Genomic DNA, 20,809 nt, shown 5'->3' with positions numbered 1-20,809 from the left:
AAGTCAAGTATGATGAAATCATTGCTATCTCTAAAAATAAATTTTCAGAAAAATTCTCAGAGGCTGCTGGTAGCATAGTGAACAGATTGCTGGCCCTGAGGTTAGGAAGTCCTGAGTTCAAATCTAGATTCATTTGCTTACTAATTATACTGGGCAAAGTTATCTAACCTTCATTTACCTCAGTTTCCTCAAATGTAAAATGAGGACAATAATAGCACCTACTCCATACGGTTGTTGTGAGGAACAAATAAGAAAATATTTATAAAATGTTGCTTCCATTGTGCCTGCCACATAGTAAGTCCTAGATACATACCTGATCTCAGCTTTTTCCCCTTCCCCTTCCTTTCTTCCTCCCTTATTCCTTTCAACCTGTTACCTCACTCACTCTTCTCCTTTGGCTTTATCTTTCCAACACCTTAATTTTGCCATCTGAATCTCCCGACTTTTGTTTGTCTCATCCATCTCAGGAGTCTGGCTATCCATGTGATTTCATAAAGTGACGATCACAAAGGCGAGGCCTTCTTAGTCTGCATTCCTCTCAGGAGATGACTCTGCTGAATTCTGGGAGGTGAGAACATATTTCAGTATAGCTATGTCCAACAATTATTATTTGTCACTCCAGCAACAAACTGTCCATTCCAAGATTGATTCACAGGGAACAAAGCTACAAATTGGACAATAGCTGAAGCACCAGTCAGAGACATGAACTCAAATTCCAGAAATAAGAGAAACCTGGAGTTGGAACCGAGGCTTCAAAAACAATGGCCTGCCTATGTTAGCTCAATGACCAGGGACAAGTCATTTCATTTCCATGTACCTTTGTTTCCCCAGATAGAAAATGGAGGTATCAATAATACTTTGATGGATTGCTAGGAGACTCAAATGATGATGCAGTAACAGCCCAGACAGCATCACTCTCCAGTGTTGCCTGAACCAGAATTAAAAAAATCACTGAAAAATACATAACAAAATAAATAAAAATACAATAGCACATAGGAAATGTTAACATGCGGTTTTCTAAATGAAAATGTGACCTGAAGGGAATTGGATAGAAGTTTAGAGGATATTTCTATTTTTGTTTAACAGGTCTGGTGTATTTTGCAAACACTTTTGTGCTATATTAATTTCAGTCACTACTACTAGTACTACTACTAGTACTAAACTACTACTACTAGTACTAAACTAGTACTGCTACTGCTGCTACTGCTGCTGCTGCTGCTACTACTACTACTACTACTACTACTACCACTACTACTACTACTACTACTACTACTACTACTACTACTACTACTACTACTACTACTACTACTACTACTGCACTACTACTACACTACTACTACTACTACTTCTACTGCTGTTATTAAGTATGGCAGACCCAGTAGAAAGTATTGTGAATTTGGAATTTTAGGATGGGGTTCAAATCCCCTTTCTGCCACTCTTTATCTGTGTGCCTTTGGGCAAGTTACTTCTCTCTAGTCCTCAGTTACTTCATCTGTATAGTGAAAGGACTGGACTAAATGGCCTTTCAATTCTCTTTCAGCTCTCTGACCCTTTCATTACGGTTCTGATGCAAGCGGGGGGAAAGGCACTTCAGGGGTTAGCCTCATTTTCCTCATCTAGAAAATGGCAAGGCAGCAGGAAATAAAATTATCCAAAAGAAGAGATTACAAAACATTTGAAAACCAGATAAAAATGTCTGAATGTCATATAGGCAGAAGTTAAGGCTTCATAGAACAGAAATTCAGAGGTCATTTTTACCAATTAGAAATGACGTTTTTAATATTATGTTTCTTCTGTTAAACCAGGAATTACATACATTTCCAGGCATGTACATGTACATATATAATGACTAAACATGTATGTTTATATGTATCATAGCTATTCAGGTATGCATATATTTATATGTATATTTGTGTCATGGTAAAATCTCTGTCCCTTTTTGGAAAACTATTTTTAAACATAAAGTCAAGTAAAAAGAGTTGCAAAGGAGGACAATTATACTGAAATATATATAAATATCTACATCATATTTTTTCTAAATCTCCTGGACCCTGGGTTAGGAAGCCTCATGTTAGAAAAACATGCCTAGATCTATTAAAAGAGCTTAATTAATGTTGGATAGAAGCTAGAAGCCAGCTCTCATCCCCCTCCAGTTAACCAGTCCCTGAAGCACAGATACCATTTATTCCTGGCTTTCTCCAAGTGTGCGAGTTTCTTTTTGGGTCTCTGTGCTGTTTCCTAAGGAAGATTTAATTTCACAGTCCAAATCCATGATTTTGCATGTGCTCCAAGCTGATCCCATAATGTGATAACTCCACAGCATTCCATTGGCTTCCTGTCAACAGGGAGGTCGATTTTGAATGTGAAATTGGGCCCTGGCTGCTGTTTACCATTCACAGCAACAAAAAAAGCAGCACATCTCAGGTATCATAAAAAAGCCAATTACTAATTTCATAAAGCATTTCAGTTTCCAAATCAGTTTCCTCAAAATAATCCTCTAGATGAGACATCAATAGCTCTATTTTACACAAAAAGAAGTCTAACCACAGAGAGAGAAGATATCTTGCCAAGAATAAAATCAGAAGCCATATTCAGACTTTAACCTCATTAATGCCTCCTTTGATACCATACTATTTTGGGGTAGAATTTCAGGGAGCAAGTCATGTGTATATCTATCTATCTATCTATCTATCTATCTATCTATCTATCTATCTATCTATCTATCTATCTATCCATCTATTTATCTAGCTAGCTAGCTAGCTGGCTGACTATCTATTTATTTATAAATCTATACATCTGTACAGGAAACTACAGGTACATGGAATGCAACCACTCACTCATCTCATTAAATAAATCCTAGAAATGCCACAGTTAAGGCTATCTCTGTGCAGATCTCCTAAGTCCAGTACATTCCAAGTCCTTGTCCTTCCCTCTGTCAGAAGGTGAGGATCTCTTTCCTACTTCAATTATTACTTTAATTCAACTTGTGATTTTTACTTAGTTCCTAAGGAACACTTTCAAGAAGCTATTGTATTATAGAAAAACGACCAAGTTAGAATTCCAAAAACCATATTTCTTGTCCTGGCCTGCAGTTACTTTCTTGGTGACCTTCATAGCCATGTTTACTCCTCCATAAGTGGAGGAGCTTAAGTTAATGACTTCTAATGTCCTTGTCTCTGATACTCTGTGTCTTATAATTCTTCATAGTGCCAATATTCCATGTTCTAAAGTTACCTCCAGTTCCAATGGTCTATATTTGAATATTCCTTCTAGCCCCAACATTCTGTGTTTTAACACCACTTCTATAATTAAAATTATATGTTCTAAAATTCCTTCTAGCCTCAAATTGTATATTCAATATTTTCTTCCATCTCAAATATTACTTCTTCTAAGATTCCTTTCAGCTCTAATGTTTATCTTCTAAAGTTACTTTGAATTCCAACATTCTTTTTAAGGATATTTCTAAGTCCTATTTTTGTTTTCCATAGGCAAAATGTTCTGTTCTAAGGTTCTCTCTATCTCCAATATTCTGTTTTATGATCTCTTCTGTCTCCAACGTTCTATATTCTAGGTTTCTTTTGAGTTCCAACAGTTGACATTTTAAATCTCCTTCCAACTTCATTATTTTATTACTCTTGCTTCCTTTTGCCCTGCCAGGTCTAGCCTAGCTGCATTCTGGACAAGATGCCAAAGTTCTCTGAACCTTTTGTAGGAGCACATTCTTTTTTTATAAATCAGAAGTTATTTTCCTCCTGTTCTGTTTATAGAGGTCCTCTGATGGAATATTCAGCTGAAACCAAGAACAATTCATTCCAGATGTCTTCTGGTGGTGGAGTTAAGAAGAGGCAGATTCAAATCCTGTCCCTGACATTTACTGACTATATGGTCTACTGACTATAGGGAGAAGTTACATATCCTTTCAATACTATGGAAAGGTCCTAAGATACAAATTATCTGGTTTCTATATAGGAGTTCCCTATATCCAGGTATGGATCACCACTACCTCTACCTGCTCCACAAAACAAATTACTTTGAGAAATGACCTTCACTAAGGATCTAGGGCTGTTTCTTTTTCTCCAAGAAGAGCTACAGCATCTCTAAGGTCCCTTCCAGCTACTTATCCTTTGATTCCATGATGTCATAGGTAGCCTACAAAAGCATATGTTTTGGTTTATATTAGTTACATGGATTTTATGCCAATGGGAGTGGAATTTAGGCTAGAAAGGAAAAGTCTCACATGCTAAGAGATAGAAAACCAAGTTGGTGTTTGTCTTCTACTCTCCTGGTGTTGTACTAATCCAGCACAATGCCCAAATTGGCAAGGAAAAGCAAATACAGATGTCTGACCTGCCCATCCCCCTGCTTCTTCTGTATCTTTCTATAAAATTCCAAGTCATCCAGTTCAATGAGTGTTGAAGTCCTCTGTTGACAACCTGGGCCAGGTGCCTCATGCATTTTTGATTTCCTGGCTTCCCCTCTCAACCAGTGTTCACTGTGATTGTACTTCTGACTGTTCTTCTAAAGTTTCTGCTCTGTTTTCCCTGCCATTAATATAATATTCGTCTTGCCAAGGTGGTTTCCCTTGCAGAAATAAGTACACAGAGCTCCTTGTATACTCCCTACCCAACTTATTAAAAAGTTGGTACACAGTCATTCAATTCTGGAACTGAAAAGTAAAAGGGAAAAATCCACTTTCACCTGGAATATTCATTTGTCTCTATCTAGTAATGCATAAAACCTGTCACTTTTCCCCTTTGGGACCTAGAATTAATTTAAGGTAAATGGGACATTAACTCATTAATCTACAGGACCCCTTTGGAGGAAGGTCAAGCATGCTGGGTCTAGTTTCCATAGATGAGGAAAACAAGTAGTCTATGATTTAGAAATGTGTGTTTTTTATCCAATACCATTGGGAGAAAAACAGTGTTCTGATTCCTGGACAGAAGAGCTGAGAAGACTTTTGTACTCACTTCCTAGGTCATATTCAAGGAGTCAAGCTACTTTTGGAGAGAAAGCATATAAGGGAAAGAGAAAGAGAGAGAGGGGGGAGGGAGGGAGGGAGGGAAAGGGAAGGAAGGAAGGAAGGAAGGAAGGAAGGAAGGAAGGAAGGAAGGAAGGAAGGAAGGAAGGAAGGAAGGAAGGAAGGAAGGAAGGAAGGAAGGAAGGAAGGAAGGAAGGAAGGAAGGAAGGAAGGAAGGAAGGAAGGAAGGAAGGAAGGAAGGAAGGAAGGAAGGAAGAAGGAAAGAGAAAGAAAGATGGCAGAGACAAAGAATGAGAGATAAAGCTACAGAGAAAGTAAGAGATAGAGAGACTTAGAGATAGAGATCAAGTCAAAGAAATGCAGATTATCCTTATTCACTGGGGCTTAAAAATTCATTTTGTTAGGAAAGTTGATCCTAGGATCATTGGGTTTAGAGCAAGAACAGACCTTAGAAAATCTTCAGCCTCTCCTTCCATAAAAGAACCAAGGATATAAAAAAGCCTGCCATATTTTTTTTTTCTTTTCAAGGGCTTGTTCTTTAAATGTATGTATATGCACACATATGCATATCTATCTATATATGTATATGTACACAAACACACAAACACATTTATATATGTAATAACAGCTAACATATATGTAGTGCTTTAAGTACTTTACACATGGTAGCTTATTATATACTCACAACATCTCTTTGTGGTAGGTGTTATCACCATTTTATAGATGCAGAAACTGACTAGGAGAAGTCATACCTCGCCCAAGTTCACAGAACTAGTCAGTATCTAAGACAACATTTGAACTCATATTTAATGACTCCATTTCCAGTTCTCTATATATTGTTCTAAAATTCCTTCTACATGAAGCAGTTGGTGGCACAGTAGAGAATGGGCTGGGCCTGGAGAATGAAAATAAGTGGGTTCATGGGTTGTTATGACTTTGTAATTATAATAACATGACCAGATTGACATTAAAGATCAACAAAAGGGCAATGGACAAGTACATGGTGTGTTTAAGCAGGCTACAATCATTATAAAAAATGATTTAATGTTGGAAAAGGGAAATATGGGACATTATTGAAGAAATATATGACTGAAAAAGAAATAATGGACCTGTCATATGACAAGAGTAAAGGAAAATTGAAGGAGAATCTTTGGTATCCATATAAGCTGAAGAGTACATGAGGAAGATCTTCTAGCACACTGAGTGAATCCTGTGTAGCAGATTCATGGAAGCATATCATTGGCAATGATTCTATTTATCAATGTCATTGAAGTCATTATATTAGTAAAAAAAATTCTCTGTAAATAATTTTCTGCAAAAAGCATCTTCTTTAATTTTCCATTCAATCTATCAATATTTATTAAGCTCCTACTAAGCAATAGGCAATGGGCTAATAATTGGGCTGGATAGGGATGAGTTGTGATCCATTGTCAACCATCTTTAAATAATATAAAAAGTCTATTCAACTGTTCATACATGTGAGCTCCATGATGAACTGTATGTCTACTGTCCAAGGCTCAATCTAACCAAAACCAGAAAAGCTCCTCAGTGGTTTGATGAAGGGTCAGAGCTTTTTCAGGGCCACCATAAAACTTGAAGACCCCTCCTAAGATGTAGAAGTATCAAAATCAATCTAGAGGAACAATTCTGGCCAAGGTAGGGAATCCACTCAATTACTGAGCAATGATGGTCATTTCCTGAAAATAGAAAGGTGACCTCTTGGGTTCTGTAACATTCTAAGTTCCTTGGACACCAACAGGTGGTATTCAGTCCCTACCTTCTCTCTAGAAGAGTCTTTAAGCCTTTAATCTGATGATACATTCTTTATCATGAGTTATATATTTCATCTCTTGGTAACAACTGTGTTTTACGTGAAGAATGTGGCTTCCAGTGCCTACACTGCAAACATTCTGATGACATCTGTCAGCACCAATGAGCAATTATTAGCAAAAAGCTAACTGGAGAGTCTGAATGCATCAGGAACCAGAGATGCTGGCAAAGTGATACCTTCCTTACCCATCCCAACCCCACTCAAATGAACAGAAAATGTGAAGGATGGAATGAAAAAAAGAGATGAATACACAGAATTTTTGGAGTCAGAAGGAAACCGCAGGGGTTGTCTAGTCCATCATGCACCAAAGGTAGCATTAAAACTGAGTCTCTTTATCCTAAAACTGACCTTATTCTACAACCACTCATCATTTCCTAGACCTAGCTAACCTAGATCGCATTTAGGCTACTTTAGAGCACAGGATTATCACTCTAGAACTGGAAAGGACATCAAAGGGCCCCTAATCCATGTCTCTCATCTGAATGATGAAGAAACTGAAGCCCACAGAGGACAGATTCATCTCTCAAGGTTACATAGAGAGTCCATTTAAAATATAGGACTCAACCCATGGCTTCTGGCTCTGGAGCTAGTGTTCTTCCCACTGAACTATAGTTTTTTTTGGTCTCCAGATTCAATTAATTCCATTTATAACATTTACATGTTCAGGATTATTTCATGGATATCTGTTACTAACATTACAAGACTTTTTGTTCTTTCCCCCCGTCCTGATAATGATTATGTTTTACTAGTATAAAGTATATTTTCCTCTTAATTCCCTGAACAGGCTTGCTCCTCTGGCAAGAGTTCTGCTCTGTGTAGGGGAAATTCAGTTTTCGGCTTGCAACAGTGAGGCTTACTCTTCTGGGAGGCCAGTTCTGCTTGGCAGGTAAGAAGGGTTTTCATGTTCCTTAGTGAAAAGAGCTACAAATTATTGACTTTACATCTTTTTATTTCTCTCAATCACTTTCCAGTAACAATGCTGCTGCAAATACAAGAGAGGCAGGTCAACAAACAGAGACAGAGACCCAGAGACACACAGAGAAATATAGGCAGAGACCAAGAAAAGGAGAGACAGAGAGAAAGAGAGACTAATAAACAGAACGAAGAATGTGTCCACCCAATTCTCCTCTAGGAAGACCAGAGAGAGAATTCCTCATTAGCCAAGCAGGGCTCTCATCCCTCTCTGAGTGTCTGACAGTCCAGAGTGGCTGCTCCTCATTAAAACACAAGGTAATGACTGCAGAGAAAATTTAATTGCTTGCTCTCTCAGGCTGGCTGGATGTGGTTTGTTTCATTTGCACAATCACAGGGATCAGCATTACAACTAGGAGGCAATATGCGGTTGGAGGATGATATAACCTGTCAGGGAAGTGTCTGACCATTGGCTCCTTGGATTTGCATTCTGAAGAAACAGGTCCCCCAGAGAGGCAGCTGTTTTCACCCTTCATCATGTGTGAGAGAGAGAGAGAGACAGACAGATTCAGAGAGACAAAGAAAGAGAGACATCGAAACAGAGAAAGAGATGAGCTGAAAGACAGAGCAGGGACTAAGAGAAGCACAGAGAAAAGGAGGAGAGACTGAGAGAGAGAGCATCAAAGCAAAGGAAAAGCTTTTCCCCCCTTGCAATTACCAGTAAAAAAGTCGATGGTCTGCTGGTTTTATGCATTAGTCTCCCAAGCTCTGTGATTGGCTTGTCCGTGACCCAGCTCTGGTCCACAGACCTTGTAGGTCCTGGCTCTGGTTTTCCCCTTAGAAAACGTCCCAAGGTGCATTGATACAGCTTAACTCCCAACCTCTCCTTTACTCATTTTTTTCCAAAGGATCCTGACAGCAACTGATTTGCCAGTTCTTCAGGCAGTAGCAGCTTTGACATTGAGCTATGAAGTCGCACATTCAAGAAACCACAGTCCACCTCATGTCAAAGGCTCAAAGTTGGCTTTAATACCACAAATGTCAAAGAGAACAAAGGGGAAAAAACCAATTCCTTCATATCTGCCCCGAAAATGCTCTCTTAGTTCTCTTAGGAGACACGTTTTGGGGAGACAATGGATTTCTTTCCTTTCTCTATTCTCTACATCCCCAGGATTCATTGCTGTTCCTGGCATACAGTAAGCACTTAATACATGCTTAATGATTCACTAGGCTCTCTAGTCAGGCATCCTGGACCCTATGAGCATCCAGAAAGTAGTCCAGCTAAAAATGTGTAAAGTCCCCCACATTCTTAGAAGCAAACCTGGGGTCAGCAAAGGGTCCTTTTTATCAGACACAACTTACACAAAGCCATATTGTTATAGGCTGCTCCACTGGGGGAAGGCAGGTCTAAACAAAAATCTTCTCTTTTGATGACTTTGCCGATGATTGGGGGAAAAAACACAATTAAAATATTTTTGTCTTGTATTTGGAAGCTAAATTACAAAACCGGGAGAAATAGTTACACCAAATATATGCCCCAGTAATTCTCAGAAGAGATTCCTCTAATGCATTCAGAACTTCTCCAATTACCATATATAGACTCTGTAAATACTCTACACAAAAGTATCATCTTTTCTTTTCCATCCAATTACTCAATAAACAGTTTAAAGCACCTACTATGTGCCTGGAATTGGGTTACCTTCTGGGGATATTAAAAGAGACAAAAGATAGTCCCTGTCTTCAAGGAATTTATAGTCTGATGTGGTGGTGGTGGGACAATATGCAAACAGATATATAAAAGCAAGCAACTCATTAAATAAGTAGGAGATAATTAACAGAAAAGGCCCCGGAATAAAGAGGGGTTGAGGAAAGTTTCCTATAAAAGGCAGGACTTCAGTTGGTACTTAAAAGGAAGCTATGGAAGTCAGATGTTGGATTGGAGGAGGGAGAATATTCTAGACATGGGAGACAGCCAGAGGAAATGCTAGGAGCTGAGAGATGGAATATCTTGTTCCTGGGGACAGTGAGGAGATCAATATCTCTGGATGGAAAAGTGCCTGCTGAGAAGTGAGGTGTAAGAAGACTGGAAAGGTAGGAAGGGGCCAAGTTATGAAGGGCTTTGAAGGGCAAATGGAGCATTTTTTGGTTGATCTAGAAGGAATAGAGAGCCGCTGGAGCTTACTGAGTAGAGGAGTAGCACATGAGGTAATCACTTTCATGGCTGAAAGGAGAATGGACTGGGGTGGGGAAAAGAACAAATATTTTGAGGCAACGACCATGATCTCGATTTTAGAAGGAATTTCTATTAGATCAATATCAAGGCAATTCCTCCCAAAACAAAAACTCAAAACGTATGTTTGGTGGAAATGGTGAACTGGATATTGGAGCGTTGGGCAGAAGAGGGAAGTTGCCTGAGTATGTTGTTTCTCCCCAGTAGAATGTGATGATGCTTCTTGAAGGAAGAGTTTGGTTTTCTCTTTGTACTCTCAGCACCTAACAGTGCCTGGCAAAGAGCAAACATTACCAATAACTTTGTTGAGATGAAATAATGATGTTGCTTTTAGTCCTAATTGTAGCATAGCTGGAAGCCCTTGCTGAAATGGCCCCTGTCCCATTAAAAAGGGTACCCACTTTCCACCTCAGTAGTGCCCCACCCTAAAGCAATAATGATATAATGATCTCTCCTCCTCTTGGGTTGTCTTGATTTGAACCTTCTGAGGATAGGAAGAGGGGATGTTGAGTGTGGAGGAAAGAGGGCTTGATAGGGTAGCTGTGGCTCTCTTCAAATATCTGAAGGGTAGTGTACTAGAAGATGCAGGGATAAATTTAATCTGCTCAGTCCCTGAGGGCAGAAGTTAAGAGCCAAGAGGGAAAATGGATAATGAACAGATTTGGTCTTGAGGTCAGGAGAAACATTTATAATAAGATTTCTATCAAAGTTCAAAGTACAGTGGTCTCCTCAAGAGGTAGTGAGTCTTTCTAGGATCATAGATTTAAAGCAGAAAGACAATCAGAGGAAATTGACTCCAATTCCCTCATTTGTAAGATTAGAAACTGAGGCACAGAAAGCTGAAGTGACTTTGCCAAGTTTACATGGCTAGAAAGCATCTGAGGCAGGATTCAAACTAACTCTCCTGATTCAAGTCCACCTCTGGATCTTGGATACCATTAACTTGCCTAGCAAAGGTCGGACGTCCATTCTCTGGGTGTGATGTAAGGGGGATGCTTTTATAGATGTGCACTGGCCTGGCTGATCTCTGGAGTCCTTGCCTTCTCTGAGATTCTGTGTGAACTCAGCAAGAAAAGATGGCTGCATCGCACCTGGTAAGCCCTGCTGAATCTTGCTCCCTTTTGTCAGATTCTCTGTTTATTTGTTTCTATCTTAAGCTGCTAAGGCTGCCAATTCCTCCATTGTGGTTGCTGGAATACCTTGGGTAGGCAAAGGCCCAGGGTGGGTGTAAATTGCTATTGCTGGAGCTATAATGGTGGCAAAAGTAGGGTCCCCACCATGAACAGCGCTTTAGGGAAACATGATAATGAGATGTTTCTCAGTTTGGCCAAGGGCATAGTGAACACTGTGCCATCAAAGAGTTGTAATCTCCCTCCCAAAAGTGATTGAAATGAAGGCTAAAGTCAGCAACGCCCTGTAAAGAGCCTGTGTCTACCTAATGGCAAATAGAACTGGAAATATAAGAAAAAAGGGGGAAAAAGGCATTTCTAGTGGGCTTTAAGGTTTCTAAAGCACCTCACCTCATATATTTTATTTTCAAGCTTCCTGTGAAAGGAATATCACAGGGATGATTATCCCCATTTTACAAAGCATCTTGGAGAGGTTACTTGAATTCCCCCAGTCACACTGCTAAGATGGGATTCAAATAATTGAATGAACATATATTAAACACCTACTCCATGCTAGGAACTGTGCTAGATTCTGAGAATACAAAGAAAAAATTAAGAGCAAAGCTCCACCCTTCAATGATCTTAGGTACATATAAATGTAGAGATGAATTCAAAGCAGTTTGAGGGGGAAGGTACTATAGAAACATGCCAAGTCCATCACACAATTCCCTATGCCATGAGCTCTGTGCATAAAACCTCTCTGCTGAATGCCTTCCATATTGCTGGCAGAGGTCTGATCATATCAGAAGATAATATCTGGAACACACTTAGGATGGATGACATTATTCTCTTGCTCAAAACATAATACAGAGCAAGTTCTTAATTCCTTAATTTTGGCTTAGCTGAGTGCCTTATTCAAAAATCTGGGTAAGGATAGGGACAATTCTAGCTACTCTAAAGTCGTGATGGTGAACCTATGGCACGTGCGCCAAAGATAGCACAGAGACCTCTCTGAAGGCACATGAGCTAACTCCCACCAGAGCTGCTCTATTCTCCCTCTCCACCATGCCTCCCACCCCTCTACCCAGCAGCCCAATGGAAGTGCTTACTCCCTGCTCTTAGCAGAGCACTCAGACCACTCCCCTCTTTTTCTCCCTCCCTTGTCTGGGAGGGGAATTCAGTCTGGGGGTGGGGTACACCATGGGATCAGAGGGTTGGGTGGGACATGGCATACACTGTCTAAAAGGTGCTAAAAGGTTCGCCATCACTATTCTAGAGCTTTAAACTGTAAGCTGGTTTTAAGGATTCCTCCCCTTTCCCCATATACCCATGATTTCCCCCTTTGTAAAAGTCAAAATTACAAGAATCTCTCATCCTGTCAAAACACTTAATGGCCATCTGAGGCCTCTATTTACTTATAACTGGCTTTCTTTATTGACAATAGCTTTTTCCTGAAGTCAAAAAGCAAAGGCTCACCACTGAGTGCCCAAGGTGTTCATTCCAGCTGTCTCACTAACAACAAACATTTTATTCATACTAACACCTGCATATCTAGTGTATTCACAAGAAGAGACAACATTTATAAAGCCCACATTAGAAGCATGCTCACTCCAGATGTTTCAATGATATTTTCATTCTTGAGGTATTAGATCTGCAGGCTTATTTGATTTGGATTTCACCTAATGAGACTGAGGCAAATTAAAATCCAATTCTTAAAATCTCCCAGAACTAGGGTATACTCAGAAATGGCTGCTTCCAGAACAAAGTAGCAGAAAAAAGGTTCAATTGGGGGTGAGAGGCTGTGAATGAGGGCTTGCCCTTTATGACCTGGGTGACTTTGAGCAAGTCACTTGACTTTTGTATTTCCTCAGCTTCCTCAACTGTAAAATGAGGGGGTTGAATTTAATAGCTCCTGAGGTCCCTTCTCGCTCTAGATATCTGTTCCTATGACAAATACCAATGTCACCCACCATTGCACTTGCAGTGATCTTGTCTGCCACCCACATATTTAGCTAATGTTGTGAGATGAAAATCACATTAAAATCACTCCTTAGTGCTCTCATTTTGATGGCAGACCCTGTTTCTGCTTACAGAATAAGAGGCATAATTACTGTTATTTTACTTTCTCAGTGAAAGTCAGAAAACAAAACTCAAGTGCCATTTGCTAACACAGGTGTAACCCTGCACTACATAAACCCCACTTTATATAACCTTAAAATATGAAGTGAACTCTTGCAAAATTAATGTACCACCATGGTGATTACCAAGCTTTTAGAAGATTAGAATGTCCTTTACCCACAATGGCATTTAAAAGATCTTTCCTTGATGATAGTTATTCAGATTGTCACAGAATCTCAGAGTTGGAAGGAATCTTGGAAGCCATTTTGTCTTGCCCATTCCTGATATCTTTCTCTCTTTTGTAACCTCTTACCTTCCATCTTAGACGCAACACCATGTATTGGTTCCAAAACATAAGAGTGGTAAGGGTTAGGCAATGGGGTTTAAGTGATTTACCCAGGGTCACACAGCTAGGAAGTTTCTAAGGACAGAGTTTAACCGAGAATTTCCCCTCTCTGGGCCTGGCTCTGAATCCACTGAGTCACCTAGCTGCCTCCTTCCTATCCATTCCTGAAGATGATTCCTTTCCACAAAATCCCTGATGAGAATTATTTGGTCTTTGCTTGAAAATTGCGAACAAGGGAAAATCTATAACCCCTGATGTAGGCCAGTGCACTTTCAGAGAGCTCTAATTGGTACAATCCTTTCTCCTGTCTTTGCAACTTCTACCCATTCCTTATAATGTCAAAAAGAACAGGTCTATGCACAGTTCTCCAAATACTTGATAACAGCTACTATGCCATTCATTCTCCTAAGACTTATGCAAACAAATGAACTTTATACCCAAACCCAAACATCCACTACACCTTTTATTTTTGGAACCAAATGAAAATCAAAATGATAATTCTTGAGATAGATGGATGGATGATTAGATAGATGGAGGAAGAGAGAGAGAAAAAAAAGGGAGAAAGATTGTATGTTATGGATTTGAGGACCTCTTGTGATCATTCTGTAACTATTCAAGGGTCCTTGGCCAAAACTTTAGGAAGCAATTGATTATATATATATATATATATATATATATATATATATATATATATATATAATTTTTATAAAAAATCCAATACTTAATTTTTTAGAAGAATTTCAAGAAAAGAAGTTTGCTAACTCCTTGAATACAGAAAATGAACTCCTCGAAAAAAAGATATTTGCAGAAACCTACACTGCATCAAGAAGATCCAGAATGAACTTTTGGTTGCAATTGATTGAACAAAAAGGGATTGAACATTTATTGTAAATGTACACTTTTATGCCAAAGGGGACTGCCCCCTAATTTTGGCTTTTTGTCAATGTGCCTAGCAAAACATTGGTTTTGCTTTTTCTCTTTTCTATATCTCTCTCTAACTATTGTAATTTCTTCTTAACATGTGAAATATTGTATACATCTGTAGTTAGAAGTGCTTTAGGGCTACAAGATGATTATGTTAAATGATCAATGGTGAGACTAGTCTCCCAATGGTCATCGGGGGGGATTGTGAAGATTGGATTTAGCTATCTCCTGATCTGTAACAATGAAAATACTTAGCTCTTTTTTCTTGGTCACAAAATTAATATGTTAAAATTAATTGTGGTTGGACTCTGAAATATATTATTATAGGTGGTTTTATTAGGTGGTAGCCAGGGATTTAATTTCTAAATTCCAAAATGAATTACTAAAGTGAATGGAATTTATGGTAGCTTATTTACAATATTTACAATAGAAAGAAGATGTTAAGGAATGAGAGAGAAAGAGAAAACTCTGGCTTCTTCTGATACCAATTAGAATCCCTAAGCCCCAGCCAGGATAAGGGAGTCTCAAGAAGATAGGCTTTACCTGGAGGCTTCACGCCACCAGAAAGGTGGGGTCACTAAGTCAGCTTTTCACTCACCAACAGTAACAATCTAAAAGAAGTCTGGATGTCTGTATTCTGGTTGCTTCTCTGAGTCAGTGCCCGAATGTCTGAACGAATCTCTGAATCTCTGAACGTCCATCTCCCTTCAGCTCCAAGTGACTGATCCTTCACTCCAAGCCTGGGTGACTGACTGTCTTCAGACTTTTTTCCCCTCTATTTAAAGATCTTTTTTTTCTTGTGTCACCTCCCCTAAATTTTCACATCTAACAATCACAGCAGATGCTTTTCTCAAGGACTGTCCACCTTCTTTGATTAGATTTTTATCTTTTTGGACTACTTAATAACTCCTTTGTTAAGTTCAACTTTGTAGTTATTTAACACCTTTTTGTAGTTAAAATCTAAAAATAGATTGTAGCTTACAATTCTAGCTTCACTATAAAGGAAGAGCTAAGTATCTTCATTGTTACAATCCGGAGATTACAATTTTATCTTCACTATATATATGTGTATATATATATACACATATATGCATATATGTTGTATGATATGACATGCTATATGATATATCACATATATATGACATATGTGAAGATTAAATTTAACTCTCCCCTGATTGTGAAAATTAAATTAAATTTCCCCTGATTGGAAAAATTAAATGAACTCCCCTGCCTATTTTTAGATCTAATCACCAAAAGTGTAAATATCCCACTTAATCATTATGTGGGAAGATCTGTGACCCCCATGTGCAATAGTGGGTGACGAATTACAATCAAACTGACTGCTCCTGGGCAATCCTAAAGCAAAGCTTCAACTGTGAGTGGTAGACATACAATTAGAGGAAGGCACAGGAAGTGATGCAAAAGAAAGTCTCTTTAAAAGGGAGTTACAACTTCCTGAGTGGAGTTCAACTTGGACTTCATCTTCTTCTGGAGTTCTGAGTTTGAGTTGGGGGCTGAAGAAGAATCTGCTGACTGGACCTGAGACCCTGTATGTGGTAAGACTGTCCCTGAATCTCTCCCTTTGGACTGACACATAGTGAGTAGAAAAACTGACTCCTTTCTTGGATTTTCTGAAGAGACTAGCCTCAGGAGAGACCTATCACTTGAGAGAGACTTCAGTAGATCCTCAGCTTTGCTGAGGCCTCTCTGGCTAAGGACTAACTCTCCCTGCCCGGGTTGAGCCAGGAGCTGGGAGTAAATTACTTAGTGCTCAGGCTAGATATCTTACCCTATCCTCTTTCTGATTTTCTTACTTTACTCTTTCTATATTTTATTAATAAATTATAAATACATCTCTTTGGAATAAAATAATTAAATTCCTGGTGATCCTATTCTTAAATAACCCAGTCCAAACTTTTTTTTATAAATAAACCCCCTTTCTCCCTTATACCTAATAGATCACCACATAAATTTCTTAAATATATAATATAACAAATGTTTATATACTAAATTGTGTATAAATTAATATATTATATAAAATATATACAATTTTCTTATTCATAATAATTATATAATTTTTTTCAGATATTTTTTCAGTGATTTAGCCCTTCACAAAGGTATCTTCCTATATGTGTTGAACTAACTCAAGCTGTTCCCATTTTTGTTAACTTTTGGGATTCTAGAGTCTAGAGCTCTAAAAGCCACTAAAAGTCATCTGTTCTTCTGAAAATCAAGTTGATTATGTGAAGGGAATGATTAAAATGTCCATTCTTTTTGAAATACAGATGGCTTTTCTAAGCTTATGTCCCAAGGAAGCCATTGTCAAAGAGAAAGTCCCCATATGGCACCAAGATATATAGAGTAGCCCTTTTATAGTAGTCAAGAACTGAACATAAAGTTGCTCATTCATTGAAGAATGGTTCTACAGGGTGTGATATGTGAAGGAAATGGAATCTTATGTTATGAGAAATTATGAATATGATGAATACAGAGAACAATCATATGCTAATATAAATGTGTAACTGACATATGCAAAGAATTATAGGATTTGATACAAAACGAAGGTGATAGAAGCAGAAAAACAATATATACAGTGATTAGAATAATATAAATATAAATGGCAATAATAATAAACACAATTGGAATTGAAATACTGTCAATTTAAAATGATTCCAACAGATTGAAAACATCAGATGCTGCACTCCATATCTTCTACAAAGAATCCAGAAGGATGTGCTAGCACATCTATGAGAGTGAGTGGAAAAAAGTAGGGGAAGAAAAGTCAACAAAAGTAACCAATATATGTTCTTGTTGGATTTTGTTCCCTGCACAAAAGCCAGGAAACGGGTATTCTCACATCTATTCTTTGGGACCACCATATATAGGTTAGTTTTGCTGAATTTCCCCCCTACTTTTTCAAGACTTTATGATAAGAGCTGATAGTTCTCTGTAAGAGACTAGAAAGGACGAAGAGCATAGAAAATACAAATGATTTAAACAAAAAGTTCACAATATTTTATAGAAAGTCATCTATTTCAATCTCAATTCAAGGATTTTTTAAAAGACTCTCAGAGAAAAAATAAATTGATTTTCACAAGTTTATCACATAAATAGAAAATAGTCCTGGAATTGAACTTCTCTCTCTACTTCTAAATAAAATGCCCCATTCACTACAAAAATATTAATTAATTATGTTAAACTCATGAAAACATGTCAACTATACAAAATGACCACTCAGGAAAAACTTATTTTATTTTTAAAATATATAATTGCCACATTAAGTAGATTCTAATGAGCAAATTGGTAGAGATTACATAATATGTAGAAAATTTTAAAATGTATTTTCAATGTATTTTCTCCTCTCTATAGAATATTTCTATTTTTTTATGAACTTATCCCATTTTCCATTCCTAACCTGAAAAAATTCATTTCTGATGGAAAAGAAATATCAAAGGGGAATTAATTTCATTTAACAGAAGCCTGATGACCTTTCTCCCCATTTTGTAGTAAATTATTTTCCTATTTGTTTGGCTTGATGATGGAACAAATGGTCAATTTCAATATTGATATTATAGCATCATCAAGTACTTTTGATTAATTTTGCATGGTTTAAATTTTTTTTCTTAATATTTGTACATAAGAATGCCAAATTTCTTAAGACTTTAAAGCCAGAATTTGATCTTCCAATGGGGAGAAAAACTATAAAATAATAATCATTGAATCAACAGCAATAAATGCTAACTAGTTATCCTGCGTGATCATAGGAATCAGGTCCCACTAATGACAAGTGGCACTGTGTCAAGTTCAGTGAATAAATGATGACTCTCCTTCATGTCACTCAATTCATCATTTCTGATGAGGTAATTGTGTAACACCAAAAGTCAGTTCTCAGGCTCAATACCATTGGTCCATCTCAAGTAAACAGCCATGATATACTACAAATTATCAAAGATAGGCCATTGGCAAAATAATCAAGAGATCCTTAGTCAATTTGTAAAATGAACAGAACTCATTTGCAATGATATATGCTAAGTGACTTTTACAGATGATAGCATTTTCCCTTCTTTGCTATAATACTCCATCATGATCCATTAGCATCGAGAGTATTGGCAGATCTTTTCACCTATACGACTATCATCCCTTACAACCTTAATACCTGCCACAGTAATCCAAAGAAATCAGGGACCCTGAATGATTTCATTTGGTGTTTTACACTGGGCTACTCCTATGTGTCCTATATCAAAGGAAAGGGGGGAAAAGGAGAGACTGCATTGTATAGACTAGATGAAAACACTGTTTTAGAAGCAAAAAAAAAAATGATGCCTAGTTGCTGTATTTGGTGCAGCTGTTTTTCAGGAGGTGCCACAAGTTGCTATAGACATATACATAAATTTCCCTCTTTAGTGCTTTGATTTTAAAATAGGTTCTACCCATAGAAAAGAAAGAATGTGCATAATATACAGCTTGATGACCAGCTGAGGAACAGATTATGCTCATATTCAGCTTGAGAATTTAAAAATATATCCCACTCTGTGATGTTTTAATGAGTCGATGAGGACCTTTTTCCTGATGACTTTCATTTTCCATTAGATTAAAAGCACATCACCTGGGAAATCTTAACATGGAAGAGAAATACAGGAATGTGTTGGATGTTCTTAGAGCTCTTCTTGAGAGAAAAACATAAGGAGAGGAAACCCTTTTTCAAAATTCATACTTTGCAAATATTCCATAGTTTTTGATATTATCTTAGAAAGTATTTTAAAGACTTGGGTGGAAGGCCTACACTATTTTTGGGTGGACTCTTCTCTGGAAGATGTATGAAAATACATGGACTAAAGTTGTATGATATGGAACTGAGTCAATAAAATGTGACGCGTGACCATCAAAGAATGGCTGACATTTAAGACATCTGAGAAGTAGATAATATTCCCAAATTTTCATTTGCCAAAATAAAAGTGAGATAAGAAATATGGATGAAAACCCAACAAAAATAAAATAAAATTCTATAATATGGAAAAGGCATAGAAACCCAATGATTCTTCTCATATCTCTATGATGAAATTGAAATGCATCAGTCAAGATTCAATGTAGGGCTCAGATCAACAAGAACACTGAAATTAACCAAGGTCACAGGAGGTGGTCTTACTTTTGACGGTGGCTGTGCGGGTACAGTTGTATAGAATTGCAAGTTCTCCAAAGACTTTGCCCGGTCCCATAGTGCACAGCTTCACCCCCTCTTTGGTAACTTCAACTTTTCCATCTGTGGAGAGAAGAAAAGAAATATTGAAAATAAGATCCACTTCCCAAGTGTCTCTTTTGTTTTAGATCATCAAATGAGATGATATATTTGTAATACTGTACATCTTAAATCTCTGTAGAAATGCTGCCCTTTCCATGTCATCCTCCTCCTGAGAAAGGATTATTGGAGTCAGGTGCAGATCAAAGCGTACCGTCTTTCACAGTACTTTATTTATGGTTTTATTTGGGGGTTTTGGTCTTAAATGAACATTCTCTTACAACAATAATCAGTATGGAAGTATGTTTTGCATGAGAATACATGTATACCCCAGAGCAAATTGTTTACCATCTCCAAGAGAGGGAAGGAAATGGTGGGAGGGAGACAATTTGGATCTTATCATTTCAGAAAATGTATGCTGAAAATTATTATTATTGGGGAAATAAAATATCTTTAAATAAAAATTATTAATCAAAACAAAAAGAAAGAAAAGTAGCCCTTTTGAAAAAATGAAGAATGGCAGATAAATTCTTTTTTTTTTTAAGTTTAAAAAAGTAAGATGCAAATGTTTTCTAAGATGCAGTCATTAGACTTTCCATTCCCAGCCTCTGTCTCTTTGCGTACATAGTCCTCTGTGCCTAGAGTACTGTTCCTCCTCACCTTGCCTTTGCTTCTTTGCTTTTCAGAATCTCTTGCTTCCTTCAAAGAACAATTTGGGCACTTTCCTTTAGGAAGTCTTCCATGGTCATATTAGGTATTGGCATTCTCTCTCTAGAAAGTATTTTCTAAAATTATGGTTCCTACTTTAGCTCTACCTAACTATGTGCATGCTATTTGCCCAACAGAATTGAAGCTCCTTCTGGGCAAGGATGGCTTGGGGTTGATTTTTCAAACCCCTCTTCTGCCCACCCCCCCATAATCAGTGCTTTGCGCAGAGTAGAGATTTTATAGATATGTGTTAAGTAGAAATAAGCAAAGTAGAATTGAAAATGAATTTGCTTGGGCTCAAAAGATCCGTGTTTAAACCCTGGCTTGGCCATTGATTAGTTGGATTACCTCTGACAAATCACTTCACATCTCTGCACCTCAGTTCCCCCCCCATGATGAGTATAATAATTCTTG

The 20,809-nt window shown here is 37.8% G+C and overlaps 1 protein-coding gene across 2 annotated transcripts in view; it reads right to left on the bottom strand.

Moving 5' to 3' along the window:
* PRKG1 (protein kinase cGMP-dependent 1) overlaps positions 1–20,809 on the bottom strand; it is a 1,271,158-nt gene that overhangs the window by 825,523 nt on the left and 424,826 nt on the right. For both annotated transcript variants that reach the window (XM_056819190.1, XM_001374648.4), the window contains exon 3: positions 19,598–19,711. In XM_056819190.1, coding sequence (XP_056675168.1) covers positions 19,598–19,711 — 114 coding nt within the window. The remainder of the gene's footprint in view (positions 1–19,597; positions 19,712–20,809) is intronic.

Source organism: Monodelphis domestica, chromosome 1 (assembly GCF_027887165.1).
Source record: "Monodelphis domestica isolate mMonDom1 chromosome 1, mMonDom1.pri, whole genome shotgun sequence".
In the NCBI taxonomy this organism is placed as follows: Eukaryota; Metazoa; Chordata; class Mammalia; order Didelphimorphia; family Didelphidae; genus Monodelphis; species Monodelphis domestica.
The sequence above is the reverse complement of the archived record's forward strand: the minus strand, read 5'-3'. Positions and strand labels throughout refer to the sequence as shown.